Source organism: Anguilla rostrata, chromosome 3, assembly GCF_018555375.3.
Source record: "Anguilla rostrata isolate EN2019 chromosome 3, ASM1855537v3, whole genome shotgun sequence".
NCBI lineage: Eukaryota > Metazoa > Chordata > Actinopteri > Anguilliformes > Anguillidae > Anguilla > Anguilla rostrata.
Genome location: NC_057935.1, coordinates 2,481,757 through 2,505,969, shown reverse-complemented (window position 1 = coordinate 2,505,969; position 24,213 = coordinate 2,481,757). Strand labels below are relative to the sequence as shown.

At 48.2% G+C, this 24,213-nt stretch overlaps 1 protein-coding gene across 1 annotated transcript in view; it reads left to right on the top strand.

The window, feature by feature from the left end:
- The window catches only part of LOC135249820 (collagen alpha-1(XXIII) chain-like), a 37,537-nt gene that overhangs the window by 5,749 nt on the left and 7,575 nt on the right, over positions 1-24,213 (top strand). The window contains exons 2-22 of the mRNA XM_064325411.1: positions 3,698-3,724; positions 5,591-5,617; positions 6,733-6,759; positions 11,166-11,225; positions 12,466-12,591; positions 14,529-14,555; positions 14,714-14,740; positions 15,211-15,264; positions 15,991-16,035; positions 16,266-16,310; positions 16,729-16,806; positions 21,353-21,406; positions 21,891-21,935; positions 22,127-22,207; positions 22,420-22,473; positions 22,637-22,693; positions 23,197-23,256; positions 23,379-23,432; positions 23,517-23,543; positions 23,637-23,690; positions 24,065-24,151. Of these exons, the coding sequence (XP_064181481.1) occupies positions 16,290-16,310; positions 16,729-16,806; positions 21,353-21,406; positions 21,891-21,935; positions 22,127-22,207; positions 22,420-22,473; positions 22,637-22,693; positions 23,197-23,256; positions 23,379-23,432; positions 23,517-23,543; positions 23,637-23,690; positions 24,065-24,151 (672 nt within the window). The 5' untranslated portion in view covers positions 3,698-3,724; positions 5,591-5,617; positions 6,733-6,759; ... (5 more) ...; positions 15,991-16,035; positions 16,266-16,289. The remainder of the gene's footprint in view (positions 1-3,697; positions 3,725-5,590; positions 5,618-6,732; positions 6,760-11,165; positions 11,226-12,465; positions 12,592-14,528; positions 14,556-14,713; positions 14,741-15,210; positions 15,265-15,990; positions 16,036-16,265; positions 16,311-16,728; positions 16,807-21,352; positions 21,407-21,890; positions 21,936-22,126; positions 22,208-22,419; positions 22,474-22,636; positions 22,694-23,196; positions 23,257-23,378; positions 23,433-23,516; positions 23,544-23,636; positions 23,691-24,064; positions 24,152-24,213) is intronic.

The following is a 24,213-nucleotide window of genomic DNA, read 5'->3' as shown; positions in this document are numbered from 1 at the left end:
GAAGAGCAGCTGGACACTGCGGTGATCTGTGGCCTGTGATTGGCTCTGGCATGCGTTAAGGCTGCAGAACATGTCAGCCATTAAAGGGATTCCTTTCCGATGGCAGGATGACATGTATTTTCAGCTTAGACACAGGCAGTGAAAAGAACTGTCCTGGGGGGGGGGGGCGGGGGGAGGAGGTGGGGGGGAGAACAGACTCTCTGAAGGTCTGGCTGGCATTGGATCCAGATGTGCCCCCGGTATTTCCCATCTTCCCCGAGCTCTTTCCCCTCCTGGCCTGTGTGGGACCCCAGAGCCCCGGGCTCATCTGCAGAAGTACGGAAATGCGTCGTGTTCCCGAAAATTCCCGGCCATCCCGTCCCGGCGTTCCGATTTCCAGTATGAGGAGCAGATCCCCACCAGGTCCCTCATCCTCAAACCCCCACCCCAATCCAGCCCCCCCTACTCCCGCTCCCCCTGCCCCCCATCCCCATCCCCCACCACCAGTCCCTCTGGTCCCTTCCTAAACTGGTCCTTATTGGCTTTTGAACTCTGCCATTGTGAAAAGGCCTCTGGTGTTTGTTCAGGTGCAGCCGCAGTATTATCAGGGCTTTTTATATACACTAATAAAAGAGACACCAGTGTGAGTTTGTCTTCAGAGCAACACCCCCCCACCCCCACAGGTGTTTTTCCGTGCCTCATTAATACTAATGAGTCTGGCAGGCCTGCTCCAGCCCCCCCCCCCCTCCCTGAACCCTCATTAACACTTGTCTCAGACAGCGTGATGCCAGTTTGGGTCGATTAAGGTAATTGGATCAGGTGATTACCTGTGTAGTCCCACACGGTTGTTTGTGCGGGGGCGATAAAGACTCCGCCTCACTCACTCATGTGGGGTTTGGCGCGTAACGCTGGCTGTACAGCTAATTAGTCTAAGTAGTAAGAAAGGAACTCTTAAATGTTATTATGCAATATTATATAGCAATAATTATGCGCTCGCTCTCGGGGACATAGAAACAGAAACGGAGGTGCGTTATCCCTGTCTTCACTCTGATTGGTGCTCTGTTCTAAACCTTCTCTCCTTGTTTCCCTCTGATTGGAGCTCTGTTCCTAACCTCATCCCCTTCCTTCACTCTGATTGGAGCTCTGTTCCTAACCTCATCCCCTTCCTTCGCTCTGATTGGAGCTCTGTTCCTAACCTCATCCCCTTCCTTCACTCTGATTGGAGCTCTGTTCCTAACCTCATCCCCTTCCTTCGCTCTGATTGGAGCTCACCGTTCTCAACCCTCCCCCCCTGCTCTGTGTCTGCTGATCCCCCTGAGTCAGGGCAGGGGTGTAGGGTTGTTTAACCTTTGCCAGATGCCCACAAATCAGCCCGTGATCATTCCCTGGTAATGGCTTTACCAGAGAGAGACCCACCGTCTTCCCTCAAAGTCTTTTTTTTGTGTCTCCCAGAGGGCATAACCTGAGGACCTCGGGGCTTATGTGGTATGTAGCTTTAATTCATGTTTACAGACCTGTGATAAAGTCCATTACAGTAACGGAAAACGGAAGTGTGGCCCCAGCGATCGGCGTTTCAGGCGAGCGTTGATGTACGGCCGCACTCGTCAGGCTTCTGAGCTGAAACAGGGAATCTTGGGGAGCAGTTTAAAAGCCTAGTGTGTGTTCTTTTTTCTGTTCTTCAAAGGGAGGGATTTGCTTAAGGCCCCCACAGTTTCAGACACGCTGATTTTCCCTGGGGGGGGGGGCTGGTAAACCGTCACAACCAGGCTTATCTCCCAGCACCCCTCACTGTAGTCCACGAAGTTCAAAGTTCACCGCTGCAGGAACCCCTCGGAAGCCCGTATGGGTTTGGAAACATCTCCTCTGGATTCTTCACTCTGATCCAGGAGATCCTGTTAAACTTTACTTGGTGCCAGTTTAGCATAAGTGGTGCCTGTCAGGCTACCGTCACAGAGCCCATTGGAAGAATTCTCACAGACCCTTCAGGCTCCTCCTCTTAAAGGGACAGAGTCTTTTAAAAGGCTTCAAGCTCCTCCTCTTAAAGGGACAGAGTCTTTTAAAAGGCTTCAGGCTTCTCCTCTTAAAGAGACAGAGTCTTTTAAAAGTCTTTTGGCTGAAGGGTCAGAGTTCCTATGTAGTGCACTAATTTGGGTGTTGTTCGTTTTGTGGAAATTCAGCTCGGTAATATCATGATTGATAATTACAGACTGCAAACCAAAATAGGTTGAGAGTAAGGGTCGGTTTACAGGTAAGATGCAATTTAAATGAAATAAAACATTTTGTTTGCCCTTATTATGGGTCATGTGACAATATGAGGCCAAATAGGACTGGTCTGACTGGTGCAGGTGGGGTACCATTCTAATGTGTGCAGACCTGAGGTCAGCATCATTTAGGCTGTTCTAAAGAGAGATGACAGGAACTGCTGTTTCAGCACCTGAGACCGAGTGGACAGCAACTTCTTCTCCTGGTCCAGCCTAGTTAATCTGCCTTTCCCTCCCTTTCTCTCTTATATTTACACATGCACACACACACTCGCACATGCGCTCACACACACACAAACGGTCCTCTACGTACCCAGATACACAGACACACACGCACACACAGTCCTCTACATACACAGATGCACACACACACACACACAAACACTGTGCTTAACATACACAAACACACACATCTCTCTACATACACAAACACACACAAACTCATGCACACACACGCACATACACACACACAGTTCAGGAGTGGTACCCCAGCACAAGGGGGTAAATAAAACTCGATAGACGCTAAAATATGCTTCAAGCTTTTCACTTGGTCAGCAAATAAAAGGAATGTATCGTATTTCAAGTAGTTCTACCTAAAAAAAGACGTCAGAAGTAAATGTTGCGTTTCCCATAGCTCACGTTGGTTGTTATTCTGCCATGACATCACTGTTTAAACAGGTGCTTTGAGAGCTCTAAGTCTGGCAGGCACTGGGTCACGACTCACAGGCCAGAGCTGTTTCCATTCATGGAGCAATGCATCGTGGGGCCCTGAATCAGTAGACAGCCTGATGCATGCTGGGACTGTCGGAGGCCGTCGCGTGTCGTGTAGCTGGAACGTCGAGCCGCAACTGGCCTGTCCGCTCTCCCTAAACAGGCAGCAGCTGCCTGGCGTTCAGAAACGCTCTCCGGTCGTGGACGGGGTGGAGCCGAGCCTTAAATGGATTGTAAACTAGGGGGTTTCTGGGGGTTTTCCAACGCAATCAGTCCAACGGAGACAAGACAGGCAGCGAACGGAAAAACCGTCTCAAGATTACACACACAGAGGACCGCCTCCCACTCCCCCTCCATCTTCTGTGTATATTTCATGGCTTTTTATGCTTTTTCAACCTTTTTCATCTCGTGGCTCTTTCTCTCTTTGTATATCTTCCCTGTCCTCTTTTGTTTCAGATGTATTTTATAAATAAACAAGCTGTACTGATGATCTTATGTCGCAGAGAGAGAGAGAGAGAGAGAGAGGGGAAAAGAAAAAAGATAAATCAGGACTCCATCAAGCCCCAGACCCCTTGGAATGATATCATATTTATTTTGAGCGCTGTAAAGTTTCATAAAGCTTTTCATAACCGCATAGTCCTTTAGATTTATGGCCATACTGTAATGACCCCCTCTTTTGTGGGATATTCAGAGAATAATTCATGCCGTTAAATATGGGGTCTAAAACATGCCTTTCAATCTTTCAGGGCCCTCTTGGCTTGGATGGCAAACCCGTGAGTATTCATTTCTGTGATCAGCCAACGGTGATGTGTGGTGACAGGTTTATGAATCATAGGATTAATTCATAAGAGTGATTCATAAGATTCAGACTGAGCTGTAGGCTGCATGGTGTAGGTAGGCACCAGCACCACAGTCCTTATATGAGAGCTGCAAACTCACAATCATATACACACTTCTGCCCACCCGCACACACACAAATAGAATCACACAAAAACACGCATAAACACACAAGAACATACACATACACATATAGAATTATCCACACAGACATGTGTACACACAGATACACACACGCACAGAATCACACACATCTGCACAGACGTGTGCACAGACACACACACACACACACACACAAAACGTACACACACTCGTACCTAATCCTAGCCCTGTTGGCTCTGAGGTGGTGGGATGGTTCTCCTTGCAGGATGAGTTGCTCACCTGTTAGTCATCATGAGTGTTTACCCTGGCAGAGAGAGGGAAAGAGAGAAAAGAGGCATGAAGCGCCATTAACACACTCCACTGCCTTCTGCATGAGCACGTTTCATCGTTTTGAACATTTAGGACATCGTCCACCCACGCGGGCCGCTTCATTAACCACCTCTCTACCTTTACAGGGTCCCCTTGGTCCGAAAGGTAGCGAGGTACGTTTGCTCACCCTGCTAAACTCATTAACCTCACAATGCACCTGAACGCCCGTCTGTGAACACACCTATAAAGCACTGCTTTGAGTTTAATTTGAGTTTAACACCTTAACCCATCTGAACCTGTGCCATGGGGATGGCATCTCTGGTGAATATCGATCGGGTAGGGTGACACGGGCGAGACCGTGATTGGTCGGGCGATGTGTGTCAGAACTCATCGGTGATCCCCCTTTTGTCACTCTTGATTGGTCAGGCAGCCTTTAGAACATGCGCTCAGTCTCTTCTCATTGGTCAGCCTCTGGTCATCCATCACTGCGCCCAGCCAAATGAATATCTGCTTCCTGAACAGGGTGGATGGAGAGAAAATCTGAGAAATATAAAATAGATTAAAATAACAGACTAAACAGTAGAACGGAGAGAGTTTCTGAGTCTGAAAATGGCTCTTTAAAAACCCATTATAACTAGCCCTCTGTTTAACTACCTCTGCCAAGCAAACTGCATCTTCCGGGGTGAATGTAAACAATTTATGATGATGAATTTGAGGTTTGTTTGAACGTCCCTCCCAAGCTCTGGTTTCCACTAAAAGGAGATGTCAAACATTTCGTTGTGTAAGTTTTAAGAGTTCTTTCATAAATGTCTATCGCGTGTGGAATTAGCTCAACTTGTTCACAGCAAAAAGGATCGAATGTGAGTGCTCATCTTTAGGTAGTACAAGGAGATCAGATAAACAGTCTGTACTCACGGTATTGTGCCTGAGATTGGGGGGGGGGGTGGGTTAAAAGAAAGAAAATCTCATATGCATGAAGCCCCTGGTCTTTGGTCAAGTGTCCTCAGATGAACACACTCACGTGGGTATTCTTGGGAGACGGATTGACCAGCAGGGGTCGCTGTTGAGTGATGAGACACAGGGCGTGTCCCATTGGTTTTCACTCCTCACCACCTTTCCTCCACTCCGCCCACTACCACTCGTCTCCTGCCGAGGAAAGGAGGGGAGGAGATGAGTTTGAAGCCGCTTCACCAGTACAGTTCTGTGAGCTTCGCTCGTCTTCTCCGATACTGGGACACTGGAGGGAGGGAGGACTTTTGAAACGCTGTCTGCACCATTAAAGCTTGTTTGGAAGTGTTGTAACTGTGCGTGGACGTCTTTGTCCAGGTCATACCCCCCAAACACCTGTGGAGTTTTACTCATTTTGTTTTTGTTCTCCTTTCTTCTTCCAGGGCCCCGAAGGACCCAAAGGAGATAAGGTGAGGCGCCTGGACACACGCCACCTGTCACTTACCGAAGAAGGAATGATTCTCATGGTTCAGGGCGGCTTGTTTGTTACCTGTGTCACTCGAAATGTGCGAGCATTTCAGCTGCTCTGAGTGGTGCTTGGATAACAGGGGGCCTGTATCACAGAGCAGGATCACAGATTTATCTGGATAACTGCGGTTGCGTAAAAACCCGGAATGGCTTTTGACTCCAGTCCACGTTCCAGATTTGGGACGGTTCCGGGTTTTACCCAGCGCAGTTCTCCAGCTAACTCGGTAATCCTGCTTCCTGATCTCAGCCCCTGGAGTCCCTCACTTTGACTCAGAGCTGCCAGAATTTTCCAGAAGGCTCAAAAAAATTTATTTATTTATTTATTTTATTATTATTATTTTTTTTAATCCGCCGATCTTCTCCACCTTGCTGCTGCTGGTTTGCGGCGTGAGAGTAGAGGGGGAACGCCAGAAATTGCGCAAGTTCCACTTCTCTGAAGCCCCGGCTGGTTTGCAAAAGCAAACGGAGCTTTTTTTTGTGAAGTTCCATGTTTCCTAATCCCAGCTGTTGAGTCGGACAAACGCAACGAGACGAACGCAGTGACTCTCTGCTCAGTCTTAATGTGGAGGGAAATTTCCCTTCCATGTTACCCATAAAAACTACTGAACTCATCCCCCTCAGTCCCCTTGAATTTCCATCAAGCACTTCCTGTCATGTGACTAGAACAGTATTCATGTGGAAGTGCTTTTTTTATTGTTATGTTTGGTCTGTTTTCGTTTTTGCACTTTACTGTGTTTACAGTGAATTGCATTGAGCTCTTTTAACAGCTGTTCTGGAAATCAATTCCACTAGCCTAGCTGTGTGGCACTAAAAGAAACTCGAACTTAGAAGTTCAGATAAAGCAAGCCAATGTTTTCTTCTAAGTTACTGTTTGCTTGACAAGTTAAATTTTCTTACCCCGTTGGCAATATCTTTGTTGTGTTTAGCGAAGTAATAGAAATAAGTCTAAATGTAAGGCTTAAATACTTGTTGAGATTACTTGTTAAAATACTAATGAGCATAATTTTTTTCCTACCTGTCCTTGTTTGACACCTTCTTCTCTGTTGCTTCTGTGTAGGGTGACCAAGGAGATGTCGGACCCCGGGTAAGTCAGCCAGCCACACTGTCGAGTAGAGATTTGTTTATTCAGTGGCGCTTGCTTCACATTGGCCAAACGGCAGCAGTACTTTACTGAACGGAATGCAGGGAGTGCAGTGAGATGGAACAAGCGTTTAAGGTGTGAGGTCACAGACATGTGATTAGAATGTTCTTAACGGAACATTCTAATGCTGATGTCACAATCACTGCTGGTTCCTGAAAGAAACAGAGTTCTGGAACACTGACTTAGAATTTTGAAAAAAAGAAGAAAAAAACATTCCAAAGAGCCGTCTCTTCAAAGGGTTTAGCAGGTTGACAGAATAAAATATTAGAAATAAGGAAGGGAAAATAAACAGGATGAACCATATGGAGGGATGAGCCTTGTGAAAAGGGTTCTGTGTATGTGAAATTACGTGTGTCAGTGTGCTCTCCAACACTATTGAATCTGTTCTTAGAATGACACACTCTCTCTAACCCCCTTCCCTGACGTCTCGCAGCGGAGTGGAATTATGGGCCATCACTAATCAGGAACCAAAGGAAGGAGACGGGAAAATTGCTACACGAGTACAAATCTCCCACAGCTGCCATTAGTCATCTGCTACTTAACCTTAAACTGCCCCACACCCCCACCCGATGCACACACACACACACACGCATGCACACACACATCCACCCACCCCATGCACACGCACACACATCCCCACCCCATGCACATACACACACACACCTAACCAATGCCCCCACACACACACAATGCACACACCACACACAGCATGCACACACACATCCACCCACCCCATGCACACGCACACACATCCCCCCCATGCCATCACACACACACACCACGCATCACACACACACCCACCCCATGCCATCACACCCCACCGCATGCACACACATCCACCCACCCCATGCTCATACACACACACACACACCCCCAGCCCATGCACATACACACACACACGCATGCACACACACATCCACCCACCCCATGCACACGCACACACACCCCACCCCATGCCATACACACACACCTACCATGCCACACACACACACCACACCCCCAGCCCATGCACATACACACACACCCCCACCCCATGCTCATACACACACACACCCCCACCATGCACACACACACACACCCATGCCACACACATCACCACCCCATCCACGCACACATCCCACACCCATGCTCTACACACACCATCTTACATACACCCACATCGTGTACATCTACACAAGACACACCCTCACAACACATGCACACACATGACACACACATACACCCTACATATTATATACATTTATAATGTACCCCACATACACACACACATTTCAGCTACTTTATTGCAACTGGCAGGTTGCATATTGCTGCCTGATTTTCTCTACAGGTCCTTTGCCATGTAAACCCCTTTTCACATCATAGCAAAAACTATTCTGTGTGTTTTACGGTGTGGCGGTGGGTTCGAAAAACCTTCCAGTGCTGTTGTGGTGAAAACCTTGTGGTATAAGGGTCTTGAAAACCTCAACTGTGAAGGAGAGAAATTAGAAAAATGCAACGCTGGTAATAAATCCCATCAGTAAAAGGCAGGAATGTCAGCTCAAAACCAGAGAATAGACTGTTCTTTCCCTTTGAGGGAGAACACAGCATCCAGTGAACCACGTCTTTCACAATTCAGGGTGAAACCCCAGTTAAATGGCTTGGTTGAATTACTGTTTTCCTTTTTCTGAAGGGGGGGTTGAGGTCATTTATTCGACAAAGGTGTTGTTAACTCACACTGTGCTGTGTAGCACATGTTTTTTTTTTCAAGAAATAAAGCATTGACAACTGCTGGAGGAACCGGCGTCCCACAATGCCCTATTCTACGGGGGCCTCAGACTCGTCAATCACGAGAGAACCTTTGATTGCGAAGAAGTGACATTCTCGCGGTTCCTGTGACGGAGCGCAACGCGGTCGCACATCTGATTTCCCACCAGAACCAGAGCGTTTCCGCCCCGCTCGTATTCCCTGCATGTGTGCCGTGGATGCTCAAAGTGCTCGCAGACGGCGTCCCGGACGATCGCAGACACATGCGCTGCAGTGGAAGCGCTTTAAATGTGGTTTGAGACCGTCTTTAATAGTCCTCCTTGATGAATGCAGTCTTCCTCAGCAGCTGCATCAAGGCTGGGAGGCTGGGAGATTTGATCGAAGAGGGCACTAGTCTAATTTGTCGGGAGTACCGGGGTCAACCGGCCTGACAGAACGGATGCCCGCTGTGCACGCGGTTTCGCGGTTGGCTACATCGGTTCTGACCTAGCTCCTTGTGGGGGGGGGGTGGGAGGGTTGGAGGTTCTGCAAAGCCTAAATCTTTCAGGCCAGACCCTCTGACCCGTACCTCCATCCCAACGGAGATCTCCTATGCTCTCCACACCCCTAAACATCCTCACACGCTCTCCTGATTGGCTGAAACGCTTGTCACATGACAGTGGTCATCTCTGCTGAAACGCACCCCGTTGGGTCTTAAGGTTCCTCTCGGGCCTGAGGCGGGGGGAGAGAAAGAGTAGAAATGAGAAAAAAGAGAGGAATGAGGAAAAAAAAAGGAATGAGAAGGAAAGAGAAGAAAAGAGAGAAATTGGTTCCTCGCTGGGCCACAGGGGTGTCTATTGGGATATAATTTCCAGTTGCGGTCGGAAAAAAAGCTCTAAAAATTCATGGCCTTTTTTTTTTTCTTTCTCATTTTGTTTTTCTTTTAATCCAGCCGTTACCCGCGGCGTTTCCTGAGGGGGTTCAGGGCAATTTGGAGCTTGGAGTGTCTCTCGTTCCCGCAAATCACGGAGCCATCATCCACTTAGCTCGACATATCCAACGCTAAACGGAAAAGTGAAGCGTGGGTTCGGCGGCCGTGCGCGTACACGGCGATGCGAGGGGCTCACATCTGCCCGTGACCTCTCCGGTCAAGTGTCAGACGAAGCTGGAAAAACAAGAGCAGGCTTTTCGGAATCCGGGGGGGGGGCACTTTGACTGACAAGTCGAAGGTGAAGGTGAACCCCACCCCCCGGACTCTGTCCTCTGCAGCTGGGTTGATCAGGTGATCACCTGCAGTGGAGTTTCCCCGTCGGAGCAGACTCTGTCTGATTGGAGGATGCTGTGATTCCCCCCCCCCCCCCCGCCTTGCCAGCAGTCAGAGCTCGTTAATCTTCATTAATGCTGTCCCTAATGAGACGTGCTCTTTGGAACGCGCCTGATCCCTTCGCTGACGGGCGAGGGGGTGCGTCACCGGCCCGGTTCGATTCCCGAGACGCCTGGACCCGACCCGACCCGAATCCCTCAGACGCATAAGAACCCCTTTGAAGCAGGGGATTGAAACGTTTCTAAGCACCTCTGTTTCGAGCAGAACATTTTTGGTTTTTTTTCTGTTTTTTTTTTCTTTCTTTAAAAGCCTCCTCCCCGCTCCTTGGCACAGTCTCCTGGGGGAAGCAGACGATTCACTGAATCGCTGTTTGTCCTCCAGTCGGACACACGCCACTCTAACCCAAAGGGCAGCTGGTACTATCGAGGATTGCCACGGTTACTGCAAAGACCATGTGTGCGACTTTAGGGTGGAAACTTTAGGGTGTGGGGGGGGATTGAGGATGTGGGTGGGTGGGGGGTTGGTGAGGGCAGAAGGGGTGAAGAAAGAGTGAATTTGACACCTGATCTCACCATAACGTTCCTCAAACACAAGCCACATGGCGGATCTGGCAACCCACCCCCCCCCACCCAATCACACACACACACACACACACATGCATGCATCCCCCTCTGAGAGAAATCTAACGGAATACCTGCCACACCGTGTAAAATTATCCCTGACAGGTTAGGCCCTTTGGGTGATGATTTGAGAAAGATGCTCCTTTTGATACCGTCCATCACGTTCTTCACGTTTCGGGAAGAAAGGCTCAGCTGGAGTTGCACTGGCTGAGACAGAGTGCTTGAACTTACAAACTGTGAACTACAGAATATACTGTGGTGACCCAGGGCACTGTAAAGTGGAGGAACAACGTGAGTTAATTTGGGTGACAATCAAATCTGTGAAAATCAGTCTCCTTATTGTTGGGGAGCCCATGTTCACTACTTAAAGTGGCATCAGCAGAGAACAAAACAGAACTTTCAATTTTTGATCATTCATCAGAAACAATGTAAAAAAAAAAAAAAAATTTTTAAAAAGAACTTAGTTGGCGGTGGATGACCTGCTTGATTAACGCGTGTTGTTTAAATGCAGCACATGCTATGAGTCGTTTAGCACTGCGACGCAGTGACACTCCCAGATCTCTCGTTACTGAGACTCCAGGTCAGGTTTTGGTGATGTCGGGGCATTCGATCTGTGGCTATGTGTGTCTGAACCCCTAAAATACTCACTCTCTACCCCCCCCCCCCCACTTCCTCACCCCCAGGGACCCCCAGCTCCTGGAAGCTCCGCAAATCTGCTCAGTAATCAGATTCTCACGCTGAAGGTTTGTCCCTTCTCTCTCTCCGTACCTGTGAGGCCGTGGCATCCACCTCCTCACGGACGCCTGCAGCTCACCTCCGTCACCCTCTCTTTCTTTCTTTCTCTCCTCAGCGAGGAATGCGGGATCTTCCCTTCCTGAGTCATCCCTCCTTTCCTGGGATGTCATCCCCTTTTTTATCTGATCTAATCTGTCTCTTTCTCTCTTTTTGTCCTGGTGTTTCTCCTTCTCTGCGGCCCTGTCTTCCTCCCTCTCTTCCTGACGTCTGTCTCAGATGGTCTTCCCTCGTTTTGACCATGGCTTTCTCTCTGGAGACCTGCACAACTTTCAGAGGCCCCTACTGAAGGTAGCACGGTTACAAGCGCGCGTGTGTGTGTGTGTGTGTCCACTCTGTGCCTCTACCTATCTCTTAACCCCCCCACCCCAACTGGTCTTCCTTTATCTCTCTCTCTCTCTCTCTCTCTCTGTTTCTCTGACTGCTGGACCATGGTCTTCTGCATCTGTGATATTTCTTGCATTAATGAGTGCTGCTTTTTGAAATAAACGTCTGTTTCAAACTAAGAGACAAAAAGGAGAAAAACAAACATGCTGAAGCCCCTTTTGGAATGTGTGTGTTTTTCATTACTCTGAATAAATTTGCTTTGTTGGTACAAAAAAAAAAAGTTTTTTATATTTTTTATATATTTTTTTAATACATGTTATCCCTACCAGAACTATTCTAATTACCGAACAAAAAAATAGTTTTTTCTATTCTGGGGCTATAAAATAAATTCTTGATGAAATCGCTTTGGGGGTAAGGCCCTCTGTTTTTGCACTTCACCGCAGTATTCAACCCAAATGACTGTCTGGGAGAAAATATTGTGACTGGCAGCGGGTTCGAGCTGAGCTGTGCTGTGCGGCTCTGGCCCAAGACTGACAGCTCAAGTTCTGCCAACAGTCAGTCAATGAGATGCACGGAGTAGAGTCACAGGGGCTGTCGGACTGTTAACGGGATGGTCTACTGCAGGGTTCTCCAGCCCTGTTCCTGGAGAATCCAACGTCCTGCGGGTTTCCATTTCAGCTCTAATTTGGCACACCTGATTCTATTCATTTGCTGCTCAGTGAGATCTCTTGCGGTCGAATGAATCGTGCTTTGTTGGGTTTGGAGTGCAAACCTGCAGGACAGTGTACGTGTGCATGTGTCTGTGCGTGTTTGCAAGACTGATAAATTCTCTCTGGCCTTGTTTCCCATCGTGGGTGTTTTTAGGGTGATAAAGGGCAGTCTGGCCCCCCCGGACCACCGGGGCTCCCAGGAACCCCCGGAACCCCAGGCCCCAGAGGACCCCCTGGGAACACTGGGAAGGACGGACCACGAGGACCTGCTGGAGAACCGGTACGATTCCCGTTACCCCTGTAAGAAAAAGCGGAATCTATGAGTTCCTCCATGGAGCACCAGGAGCTCCCCTGTGGAGCACCAGGAGTTCTCCTGTGGAGCACCTGGAGTTCCTCTGTGGAGCACCTGGAGTTCCTCTGTGGAGCACCTGGAGTTCCTCTGTGGAGCGCCAGGAGTTCCTCTGTGGAGCGCCAGGGGTTCCCCTGTGGAGCGCCAGGAGTTCCTCTGTGGAGCACCTGGAGTTCCTCTGTGGAGCACCTGGAGTTCCTCTGTGGAGCACCTGGAGTTCCTCTGTGGAGCACCTGGAGTTCCTCTGTGGAGCACCTGGAGTTCCTCTGTGGAGCGCCAGGAGTTCCTCTGTCCAGCTTCACTATTGCCTTCCTCTATTAGGGTCTGTCCCACATTGATGGACGAGGGGAGGGTTTGGAGGGTTGGGGGGGTGGGGGGTATTTGGAAATCGGGGGGGGCAGACTCACAGCACACAGAAGCCCCTCAGACAGCAGGCGGCTCTCTACACCAACAACACGTCGAGGCTCTCGGGTACGAAGCAAAAACAGCAGGCTGGTGCCCTTCTTCTCATCTGGTTTTGTGTAAGAGAACCCCCCCCCCCATCCCATCGGGGCCTGTAACAGATATGGCCCAATCTCTGCGTCAGTAACTCTTTTGGCTCTTTTCTCGTGAAACAACAGCCCCCGCTTTTCGGCTAAACCCTGCTTTCCCAAATTAGGTTTATCACTTCAAAGGTCAAAGCATCGCAGCGTGCAGAATGTGCGGTTGGGGGTGAGCCCGTGCGCTCGTTCCTGTTCTCCCGAGTTTTTCGGGAAATCCGACGCATCCCGTCTCTGCTGCCGCTGTGAAGTGGGGAGAAAACTGACGGGCCGGGATTCGGCAGGGTGAGAATAAAAGATGACATATTCAAGCGGTAAAATAAAACCCCACATGGGGGGGGGGGAATAAAAACACAGGATATGCGTCCGGATGAAAGTCCATCAGTAAAGACAGACGGGGCCATTGTTCTCCTGTGAGCTCCTTCCAAAAGTCACATTTCAAATTGATTTAAAAGACGAAAGGGGAAGAAGAAGAAGAAGAAGAGGAAGAATTGTGAAATACGAAAAGACATAATGAAATAAAAGTGAATGAATTCCTCCCCTCCATCTTGCGTGCAGATGTTGCCGCGTCAGGAATATCAAAGAATATCCTTTTCTCTCGTTCCTTTTCTCTTCTGTAACTCCTGTGTTTCATCCCTCCGGTTCCCGAAATGCCGTTCGCAGTGAGGACACGGTAGCCTGGCGGCTCTGGGGGCTAGCCTGCAGCTCTGGCCAAGAACAGCTCTGTTGGTTTAATTCCCTCTCAGAGGCTAGCCGCCTGACACATCGTCACGTTGCTCGCTGTCAACATCATCCTCTGCCAGAAGAGGCAGAGGTGGCCGCAGTCGTGAGCCGTTTCTCAGATATCCTTAAAGGAACCGCGAGTAAACCTGCTGGCAAGAAGCTCTGTTGGTAATGAGGGAGTGCCCGGGTAATTAGGATGATTCCAAGGGCCCTGACTGACAGGGGGCCTCAAGAAATATTAGAACACAGGATTTTCTTGGGTGGTGTGGCCCAATGTGTGATCCTTTCAGAAGGCCCAAAATCCCTGGTGACACCCCTGACCTGCAGACACGGGGGCCCTCTAGGACTTATAGGTTATACACACGTGATTTACGTGCAAAGGTATTGAAAGAAATAAAGCCATTCTTCGGCACAGCAGCCTTCCTCACTTTTCAGGTCCGTGTATAGCTGTGTATGCCCAGAGTTCTCATGCCCTCTACATTACTGACATCTCCTCCTTGAGAAGCAGTGACACCTTGTGGTGGCCATGCAGAATGCATGTTGTGCTGCACATGTTTGAAATCTGCAGCAGCTCCTACAGGGCACTGAATTTTCCTTTTCCCTCAGGGTGCTCCTGGAAGAGATGGGACTGAGGTAATTCAGCTGCATGTTTCAGCTTGGTTGTGCACAATGCGTGCTTTTTTTCCCCCAATTATTTATACATACATATGTATAAAAACACACTGTATAAAAGACTATTTCTTTTTTAATATGAGTTTCTTTATTTTTATTTTTCCTCTTTTCTAACTCAGGGACCAAGCGGTCCACCTGGAAAACATGTAAGTAACCTGCTGCTACCACACAGACTATCACCTGTAACTGCAGAACAACCAATCACCACCCTTAGCCCTCCTCCCCCAACCAATCACCACCCTCACCCTACACCACCTCAACTGACATCAACTGACATCCAGTCCACAAGCCCATAGCCTAAATCTTCAAACATTCTTTACATTTTAAGTTCAAACAAGTGTTTGTAGGAAGTGCTGATACAAACATTGGGTCAATTCAATGGAGTTATGGGGTATTCTGAACATTGTATGAGGTCTAGATCTGAGAAGTATAATGTGTATGCAGTTTGCTTTTCGCTCACTGGAATAGCTGCAAATCTTACCCATACCCATAAGGGCTGTAAACTATAACAGGTTCTGGTTATTGTCGTGAGCCAAATCTAAAGCACGTTCCGAAGCACAAGTCCATCCGCGTGTCTGCGTCCACGTGTCAGAGCGCGTGTCCTCTTCCTTCGCAGGGTGGAGACGGCGCGCCGGGAGTTCCTGGGCCCCAGGGACCCCCGGGGTCGAAGGTCAGATGATGATGCTAATGCCGCTAACGACGTTTTCCGTATCTGTGGCCTGAAAGCTGGGCGTTGCCCTGGGAACAGGCGCCTCCTTATCTCCTCCTCTCTCTGCCTCTCCTTTCATCCTGATGCTCATCCCCAGATTAGCCGTAATCCCTGTCCTGTTCTTTGCCCCCCTCTCCTTTCATGTCCAGATTTTACCCCCCCCCCCCATTTTTTTCCATGTCAGGGTTATCACCCTGTCCTGCTCTGGAGATGTTCCTTTTTTCCCCCACATTTTTTAAGAACACTTCTCCCCCTTGTTTCTACTTCCTGTGGTTGATTCAAAAGTCCCTGGTGGCACCCCTAACCTACAGACACTGAGGCCCTCCAGGACTTGAGTTATACACCCCTGTATCTCGGTGGTGAGTTTCCTGTTGAGCTCACATTGGGTTCCTGTAGCCCTGCAGTCAGTTCCCTGTTGAGCTCACATTGAGTTCCTGTAGCTCTGGTGGGAGTTTCCTGTGGAACTCACATTGAGTTCCTGTAGCTCTGGTGGGAGTTTCCTGTTGAGCTCACATTGGGTTCCTGTAGCCCTGCAGTCAGTTCCCTGTTGAGCACACATTGGGTTCCTGTAGCCCTGCAGTCAGTTCCCTGTTGAGCCCACATTGGGTTCCTGTAGCCCTGATGTCAGTAGTGTTCCTAGTTGACCGCTCCTCTGGTTCTCACACATTGCCACTCTGTGTCCACCAGGGGGAGCCAGGAGCTCGGGGGGACAGAGGGGTGGATGGACTGAAGGTAAGAACGCCAGTAAAGGTTTGACCCTGTTGGGTGAGTGGTATGTGTATTTTTGGGGATGGGTACGTTTTAACCTGGTGGGGGTACGTAATCCACAGAGGCTAAGCTGGGTACAGGTGTGTGTTATGGGGCAGCGGTGTGGGGTGCAGGTGTGTGTTATGGGTACAGGTGTGTGATATGGGGGAGCGGTGTTGGGTCATGGATGCTGATTATCCCTCTGCTCTTCTCAGGGAGATAAGGGCGATGCAGGAGAAATGGGCCTCCAGGGAGAGATGGTGAGTGGTCTGCTAAGAAGTCCCGTAACCATGACTACACACCAGCACAGAACACCGAACCGTAGCCATGGTAATAGAGGTCAATTCAGGAGAATTGAGCTGCAATTTGGTTCATCAACTGAAATTTAAATTTCTTTTAATTTATTGAATTGGGGGGGGGGTGGAGGCAAATGGAGTTAGCCCCAGCTGTAACCATGACTACACGCTGGTTGACAACTGGGGCTGAAACACAGGAAGTTACAAGAAGTGAAAAGGGTCGGAGGGCAGGCCCCCCTTCCTCTGTGATATGGAACCTTACTGGGAAACATTTATAAAAATTTTAGTTATCCTCCGAGAAACTTTTACATTCAGTGCACATAGCAACAAGCTACCGCACCCTAACAACCACATCGCACGCCTCTGCGTTCCTCTGCGGCAGGGCGTACCTGGGGAGAAAGGTGCACAGGGCTCTAGTGAAGTCATCGACTTTGGCGGGAAGCTTCAAGAGGCCTTTCGGGTGAGTGTTAACCTCGTGTGTGACCGGAGGGGGACCGGACACGCCCGACACACACAGGGAGGGGCGGTTTGCAGCCGATCGTGGGTTACCCTTCAGGAATGCCACCCGCAGTGTGCGCTGGCACGGTCTGGCTTCAACCCCGCATCATGGGGCCCATCCATTCACTACAGCAGTGCTTTAACATGATGGGCCACCCAGCAACCCTATATACTCATATTTATTTTCTTACAAACAGCATCGTAGTGTATTTTTGCCCATCCCTGCTCTTATGTAGTGTATACGTGCAGTGTTACACTTCGGGAAAAACACCCCTTTCCCCATCCTGACCAAACCTCTCCCTCTTGCCTCTCCTTTCTCTCTCTCACTCTCTCCCCTCTCTGTCTCTCTCTATCCCCCATGAACTCACCTTCATAAAAAAACTTCTTGCAGTAAACCCCACATTCCTTCCCGTGGTGATCAGTTTGTGTAAATGGCTGTCTGGTTTGAGCGTCTGAAGGGTTTGCTTGTTAAACAGTAACAAGCACAACCTTTTGGCCGGTGTTTGGACCCAGAATCTGAACAGATTCATGTGGAATGCATTTAGAAGTGCAAAATGTCCTCTCAAACCAACTTTAAAGGCATTTTCCCCTTTGCACTTCTAATTACCTAAATACCTCAGCCATTTGTCACAGTGGTTCATTTGTTCAATACATATCAATGTCCTTTGTTTTTTTTTTTGTTTGTTTTATTCTTCTTGTTTGCACCATGACTGTATCTGAATGTCGTGCTAGTGCTACAGTGCATACACAATGGTGCTTTGTAATGGGTACCTAAGCAGAGTTGGGTTCAGTGGGCATGGGAGACTAAGTGGATGATTCATTTGAACATGCTCCAAAGACCTCCAGTTTTGGACTACATTTCCCATGAGAACTTTGGTTCAGCATCGGCTTCCTGTAAGTGCTTGAACAAGCTCAACACGTTCTTGTTCTCTTCCCTGGCAGGCCATCCACCACCAATTCAGTAAGCATCTGTGTATTCATTCAAGCAAACAGCATATGTCGTTTTTGTGTGTGATTCTGCCAATGTCTCCTGAGTCTGGACTCCTGCTGCTCCATTACGCACTCATGTGTGTGGTGTGGTGTGTATGTGCGCATGAGTGCGTGGGTGGGTGGGTGGCTGAGTGAGTGTGTGTGTGTGTGTAAATGTGCGCCCTGTGCATAGTGCTAATTTGTCGTGAGGATGTAGGATGTGATTTTTGTTGCACAATGTTTTCCAAGTGCTAATACTCATAAACACTAGCCCTGATGCATTGTATGTACTGGTTATAAGTCCAACCAATAATTTTCCCAAGTTTTTGCAAAAACACAAAATCAGCAAGTCCCTCGACTTGCTCATTGATACTGTTCTAAAAGTACAATAAATTTTATATTAAAACGTACTTTGATACAAGTCAGATTGCAACTCAATCAGACACAAGAATACATAATAGTGAGAACAATCATTCAACCAATCTAGATCATAAGAATACATAATTGTGAGAACAAGCTGTTCAGCCCACCTAAACTCAATAATTCAGCTACAAACCAAAGATTATCCAGCAGAGCGTCAAGTCTGACCTTATACACCCCGAAGGTTTCTGCCTCCACTGTATAAGCCAGCAAACCGTTCCACTCATTGACAGCTCTGCCTGTAAAGACATACTTTCTGTCATCTGTGCAGAATTTTCCTGTAGCTACCAGCAGAACTCAACCCGTAAAATGTTAAGGGCGCCTCCTTGAAGCTGTCACCATTTTGAAACGTGATCCAGGCGTGAAAAAACACTCCTATTAAAAAACCGTTAAAACCCTATTCGCGGAGAGCTAGGCGCAGAAACAAAATGTTTCGCGGTTTCATTGTGGCCCTGAAAGTTGGATTCTTACTTTGTTTATGCGGCTCGCGGGAATACTGGCGCGAGGGGGCTCGGCAGTAACCGGCATGCGCCACTCGCAACATTTATCCGTTAATTTTATTTGTTCTAAATCGTCTTTGTGGGTGGTGTCATTTGCACTGTCAAAAGTTGGCCCAGATCGTGTTTACAAAGCATTATCGTTGTCATAGAAACGGGGGTGGAAACGAAAAAAAAGAAAAAGCCAACAAGGACGAAAAAAATTACGAACTCAAAAAATCCCCCCTGGGGACCAATATTATTTTCATATTTCATTGCTTCAAGATTATAGCATTCAGGATTAATAAAAGCCTCCTTTGTGTTTGTAGACACCGGGGGAACATGACCTAGCATTTCTAATATTCATCACAAACCGTCACAGCAGGCAGAGGAATTCACATATTAAATATATAATTTTTCTGAAGAAGCTTTGTGTTTGTCCTGGCAAGAGACACCAAGCTTGCACTGACATGGGAAAAAAATTAAATATTACCATCAAAAGTAAATCAAACCATAACTTAACAGCTGGGACACTGTGTGTGAATAATAGAAATAATGTAATTTCTATGTGGTTTTTGGATTGGTTGATTGCTTCACTCCTTTGTCCAACATTTTTTTCCCCTTTCTGTGAGTACGGATCAGCTAACTGTGTGTGACAGAGGAATGTGGTTCCCCATAAGAGCTCGTTCTGCAGCTGTTTGGGGTTTTCAGTCTGCGTGGGTCCTGTGCTGGCGGAGAGTCGCGTACTGTAGATGCGGTTGAACACATGATATATGCGATGTGTGCTGCTTCTGAATAATCGCGTTGGCGTTGTGTTTCTGGGACGCTTGTACCTCTATGTGCTGGGAATGCCTTGAGTATTTATTTATTTATTTTGTCGTCTGTCTAACGATTTCCATAATCAGTTCTGACTCGATGCTTCAGATTTATAATTGAATCTTTACCCCCAAAAAAGTCACTGGTAATAAAAATGTCATCGTCAATATGGCTGTGGCAAACGCGAAGTTTAGTGGAATGTAAGCTCGACGTTAACCAACCACCAGTAGTTGCACATTTCTTTCTTTCAACATCTTTTCCCTGTTATTCTTTCTTTTTTTCCTTTCCTTTCCTTTCCTTTTCTTTTCTTTTCTGTCATGGTAAGCATATTACGCCATGGCGAGGCTGAGTAGGGCAGTTTGAGGGTTTCTTGCTGCTTGAGCGTCTATGAATAACTGGACACGATTGGCTGAGAGAAAATGACCTCTGTATACATTTACTTGTAGGATTACATGGAGAACCCAGCGGTAAAGTGAAAGGCTTACATTACATTTAATTGGCAGTCGCTTTTATCCAAAGAGATGTGCAATAAGGTCACTGGAACAACTACAAAATACAGGTCCGATAAGGTGCAATACTCATTATGTGAGAGTCATTCATAGCCAGAGTCCAGTTCACACAGTAAGCATAGGCTAGGTCAGAAAGTTATGCTAAGTCAAACTAGGAGGCATGACAGCAAGCTACAACATTAAGATAACGATACAAGTGCGATATAAGTGCTCAATGGAGGTACAAGTGTAACATGAAAAGTGCTGCAGAAGCACTTCAGCTGTTCTGGGCCGTTGGAGCGAAGCCTTCGGGCCCAGAGTTCCCCCAGAGCACCCCAAAACCACAGCCTGGAGATTCATGGAGGAAAACAGTGCCCTGCTTAAGCCACTGACAGCTGAGAACAGACAGGGTTACGTGGTGGCCTTCTGCCAATGGCATCGCTCGTAACAGAGCAAACTGCCAATGGCATCGCTCGTAACAGGGCCCTCTTACAGGGCAAACTGCCAATGGCATCGCTCGTTACAGGGCCCTCTTACAGGGCAAACTGCCAATGGCATCGCTCATAACAGAGCAATCTGCCAATGGCATCGCTCGTAACAGGGCCCTCTTACTGAGCAAACACTGCAGTAACCACCACGGGTGGCTGAAGAAACACGTGTTCGTTTTGGTCCCCCGCAAACCGTGTTTGTGAGGATAGCAATTATATTTTAGTGTTTATTTTTACATTTTAGTGCATTTACTCATATAACACATGCTTTTAAACCAGAGCAACTATTTTTTTTTTTTTTTTTTTTTTTTAGATACAAAGCATTTTTACGACTGGGTTATTTATTGAAGCAAGTCAGGTCAAGTACCCTGGCTGATAATGCAATGGCGTTGCCCCAGCTGGGAATCGAACCTAGAACCTCTGAGTTAGAGTTCCGTTTCACGGGGCTGCTGGGTAGCTGACTCGGTAAAACCACCGCTTGTGGTGCGCGAGTGGGCACCGCGGACTGGGGCCGGATCCGGCCTGCGCCAGTGCCGACTGTGGCCGGCAGCCCTGCAGGGGCGGCACGTAACTGGCTTTGTGTCCGCTGAGGGACATATGGGAGGGATTCAGTCGGCCAGGGTAGCGGTGTCTATTGCTTGAGCGACCCCTGTGGGTCATCCGGGCGCTTGCTCTCTGCGTACGCGTATGATTGGGTCTCCTGTTTCAGAGGAGGTGACTGTGAGTTTGTCTTCGCTCCTCCCGAGCTGGCAGCAGGGACGTATATTAGCACGCATGTACATAGCATGCTATATACAAATGGACATTCAGAGATGCCAAATTTAAATGAATAATTTTCTCCTTTTCCACAGGGTCCACCTGGGCCCCCGGGTCTCCCAGGCCCACCTGGTGAGCAAGGTCCCAAGGTAATCCCCTGCCTCAGCTGTTATTACCTGGATATGAACTTATTAAAGCACTACAGACTGAGTATTCATGTTGCCTCATGAATATCTGAACAGCTCAGCTAGGGGGCGCTGTTCAGAGTACTGATGCCGTCCTATATACGCAAGGATATCTACGATACATTTGTGCTCTGTATCGTAGATATCCTTATAGACTGAATAAAGTATGACAGGACTGTTAAATCAAGCATTTTGATGGACCTTTAGGTTAGGTTATTTAATGGCTAAGCAGTGAGAGATTCATTTGTGAGCGTACCTGGTCTTCACACAGAATTGTTTTGCACTTTTATGTTTTGAAGTCGGCACTCTGTCATCCTCCGGTCTTAGATCTTAGATCAGTGCTGCTCCTGTTCTTAGGTGCTTCTTAAATACAAGTCCAGGCCTCCTGACGGTGAGTTATGGGTGAAACATTAACTTGGAGATTTTATGTTTATTTTTCTTTGGACAGGGAGAGTTAGGCTTACCTGGCCCATCTGGAGTGGATGGAGAAAAGGTGAATTATTATTATTGTTGTTGTTGTTGTTGTTTTCCACCTCAATGTGTTTCAGTATAAGAATACCAGTGTATGATGTATGTCACAAAGTTACAGATTTATTTTTTCATCAAACTTAAAACAGTGTTGATATACCGTTTTTTTTTTGTCCCCCCTTCGTCAAATTGACCTCTCACCCTTGACCTCCGTAGGGTCCCAAGGGGGTGAAGGGTGAAGTCGGGGATCCCGGGACAGTAGGAGAGAAGGGCGAGATGGGCCTCTCCGGGGCTCCGGTGAGCATGGGTGCATCAGACACGTCCCAAAATGAAACTCATTTTACTCAGCTACAGCGGCTTGTTACTTCCCTCTGTGATAATGAATGTTAATTCCTGTGTGATAATGAATGTTAATTCCTGTGTGATAATGAATGTTAATTCCCTCTGTGATAATGAATGTTAATTCTCTCTATGATAATAAATGATAATGCCCTCTGTTTGTGCCTCAGGGTGTCGATGGGCAGAAAGGGGAGAAGGGAGACTCCACGTTTGAGGATAATCTGGTGAGTTTGTCCCACAGAACACGCCCTGGAGGGCTGCTGATCAGGGGCTGTTCTAGTGCCCCATGGTCTGGTGTCGATGTATCACTTTATTAAAGTATTGCTGCGAATGCTAGCCATATATGTGTTATTTCATAAACGTGATGTTATTGATGTTACTCTTTAGGTCCAGATGATCTCTCTGCCGGGACCTCCTGGCCCCCCTGGTCCTCCAGGCTCCATGGTGAGTGTCCTCTTTTGGTAAATGGTAAATGGACTGCATTTATATAGCGCTTTTATCCAAAGCGCTTTACAATTGATGCCTCTCATTCGCCAGAGCAGTTAGGAGTTAGGGGTTAGTGTTTTGCTCAGGACACTTCGACTGCCCAGGGCAGGGTTTGAACCGGCAACCCTCGACTACCAACAATCGGTTACCTCCTGAGCATACGCCCTTTATCTAGAAGTCAAGGTCAGAGTAAATCAACCTGAAAGTGACCTGAATTCTTCTGTTCAGGACACCATGGAATGTTGTGCAGTTGTGTGTTGCGTGCTGTGTGTGCTCTTATGTGCACAGTTATGTATTGTGTATGCAGTTGTGTGTTGTATCGCTGTGTGCTGAAGTATGTTGTGTGTGCTGTTGCGTGTTGTGTGTGCAGTTGTGTGTTGTATTGCTGTGTGCTGAAGTATGTTGTGTGTGCAGTTGTGTGTTGTATTGTTGTGTGCTGATGTCATTGTGCTGTTTTTCAGGGCGAGCCAGGAGTGGGCATGAAGGGAGAGAGAGGGGCCAGCGGTCCTCCGGGGCTGCCGGTGAGTTGGCGCCCTCTACTGTCCGCTATGTGTCATAGCAGAGCAGATAACCTCTTTATGTCACGCTTTAACTCACCTGTCTCAGAACCAATCAGACTGAGAGATTTTGTCTCCGCCCACAGGGTCCTCCTGGCGCCACGGGATTGGTTGGCCTACCGGGCACCAAAGGAGAAAAGGTGAGCGTGTGGCTGCGTTTTTGGCGAAGAGAGGTGCCTGTGGCGTGAACCTCTTACTGATCTTGTGCATTTTTTGCCCTACAGGGGAAATCTGGGGAGCCCGGATATGACGTGAGTTTAGCACATTACATATGAATGAATCTGAGAGAACGCCACGTTCCCAGAATGCTTTGCGCTAACGGCTCTCTGCTCCTCTCTCTCCAGGGTCTTCCAGGGCTGACGGGAGATAAGGGGGACAGAGGAGAGAAAGGGGACAAGGTAACGGGCACTGCTGACTCCCTAAAGTCTGCTGTTGTTCCCTTTGGAATGTGCAAACCATTAGTTCATTTGCCGATGTGGTTTACTACCTCTGCCAAGGAGGTTATGTCATGACGTTTGTCCATCCATCCCTGACAGACATTTATGGAAGATATATGGGGGGTTTGCTTTTGAAGCCTCAGGTGAGGTTCAGGTCAGGTGAGGCTGAGAGTCACGTAAAGTGCTGTAAGCTCTTCTCCCGTGGGCCAGTTCAGTGACTCTCACCCACTTCCTCTTCCTCCCGCAGGGGCCAGTCCACTGACTCTCACCCAATTCCACTTCTTCCCGCGGGGGCCAGTCCACTGACTCTCACCCACTTCCTCTTCCTCCCGCAGGGTGATCGGGGCACTGTAGGCAAGAAGGGCTTAAAGGGGCAGAAGGGAGAACAGGGCCCCCCCGGTCTGGACCAGCCCTGCCCTGTGGTGAGTCACCTCGCTGTCCCAAATTCCTAAAAGCAGAATGATATATGGAATCGCCCCCCCCC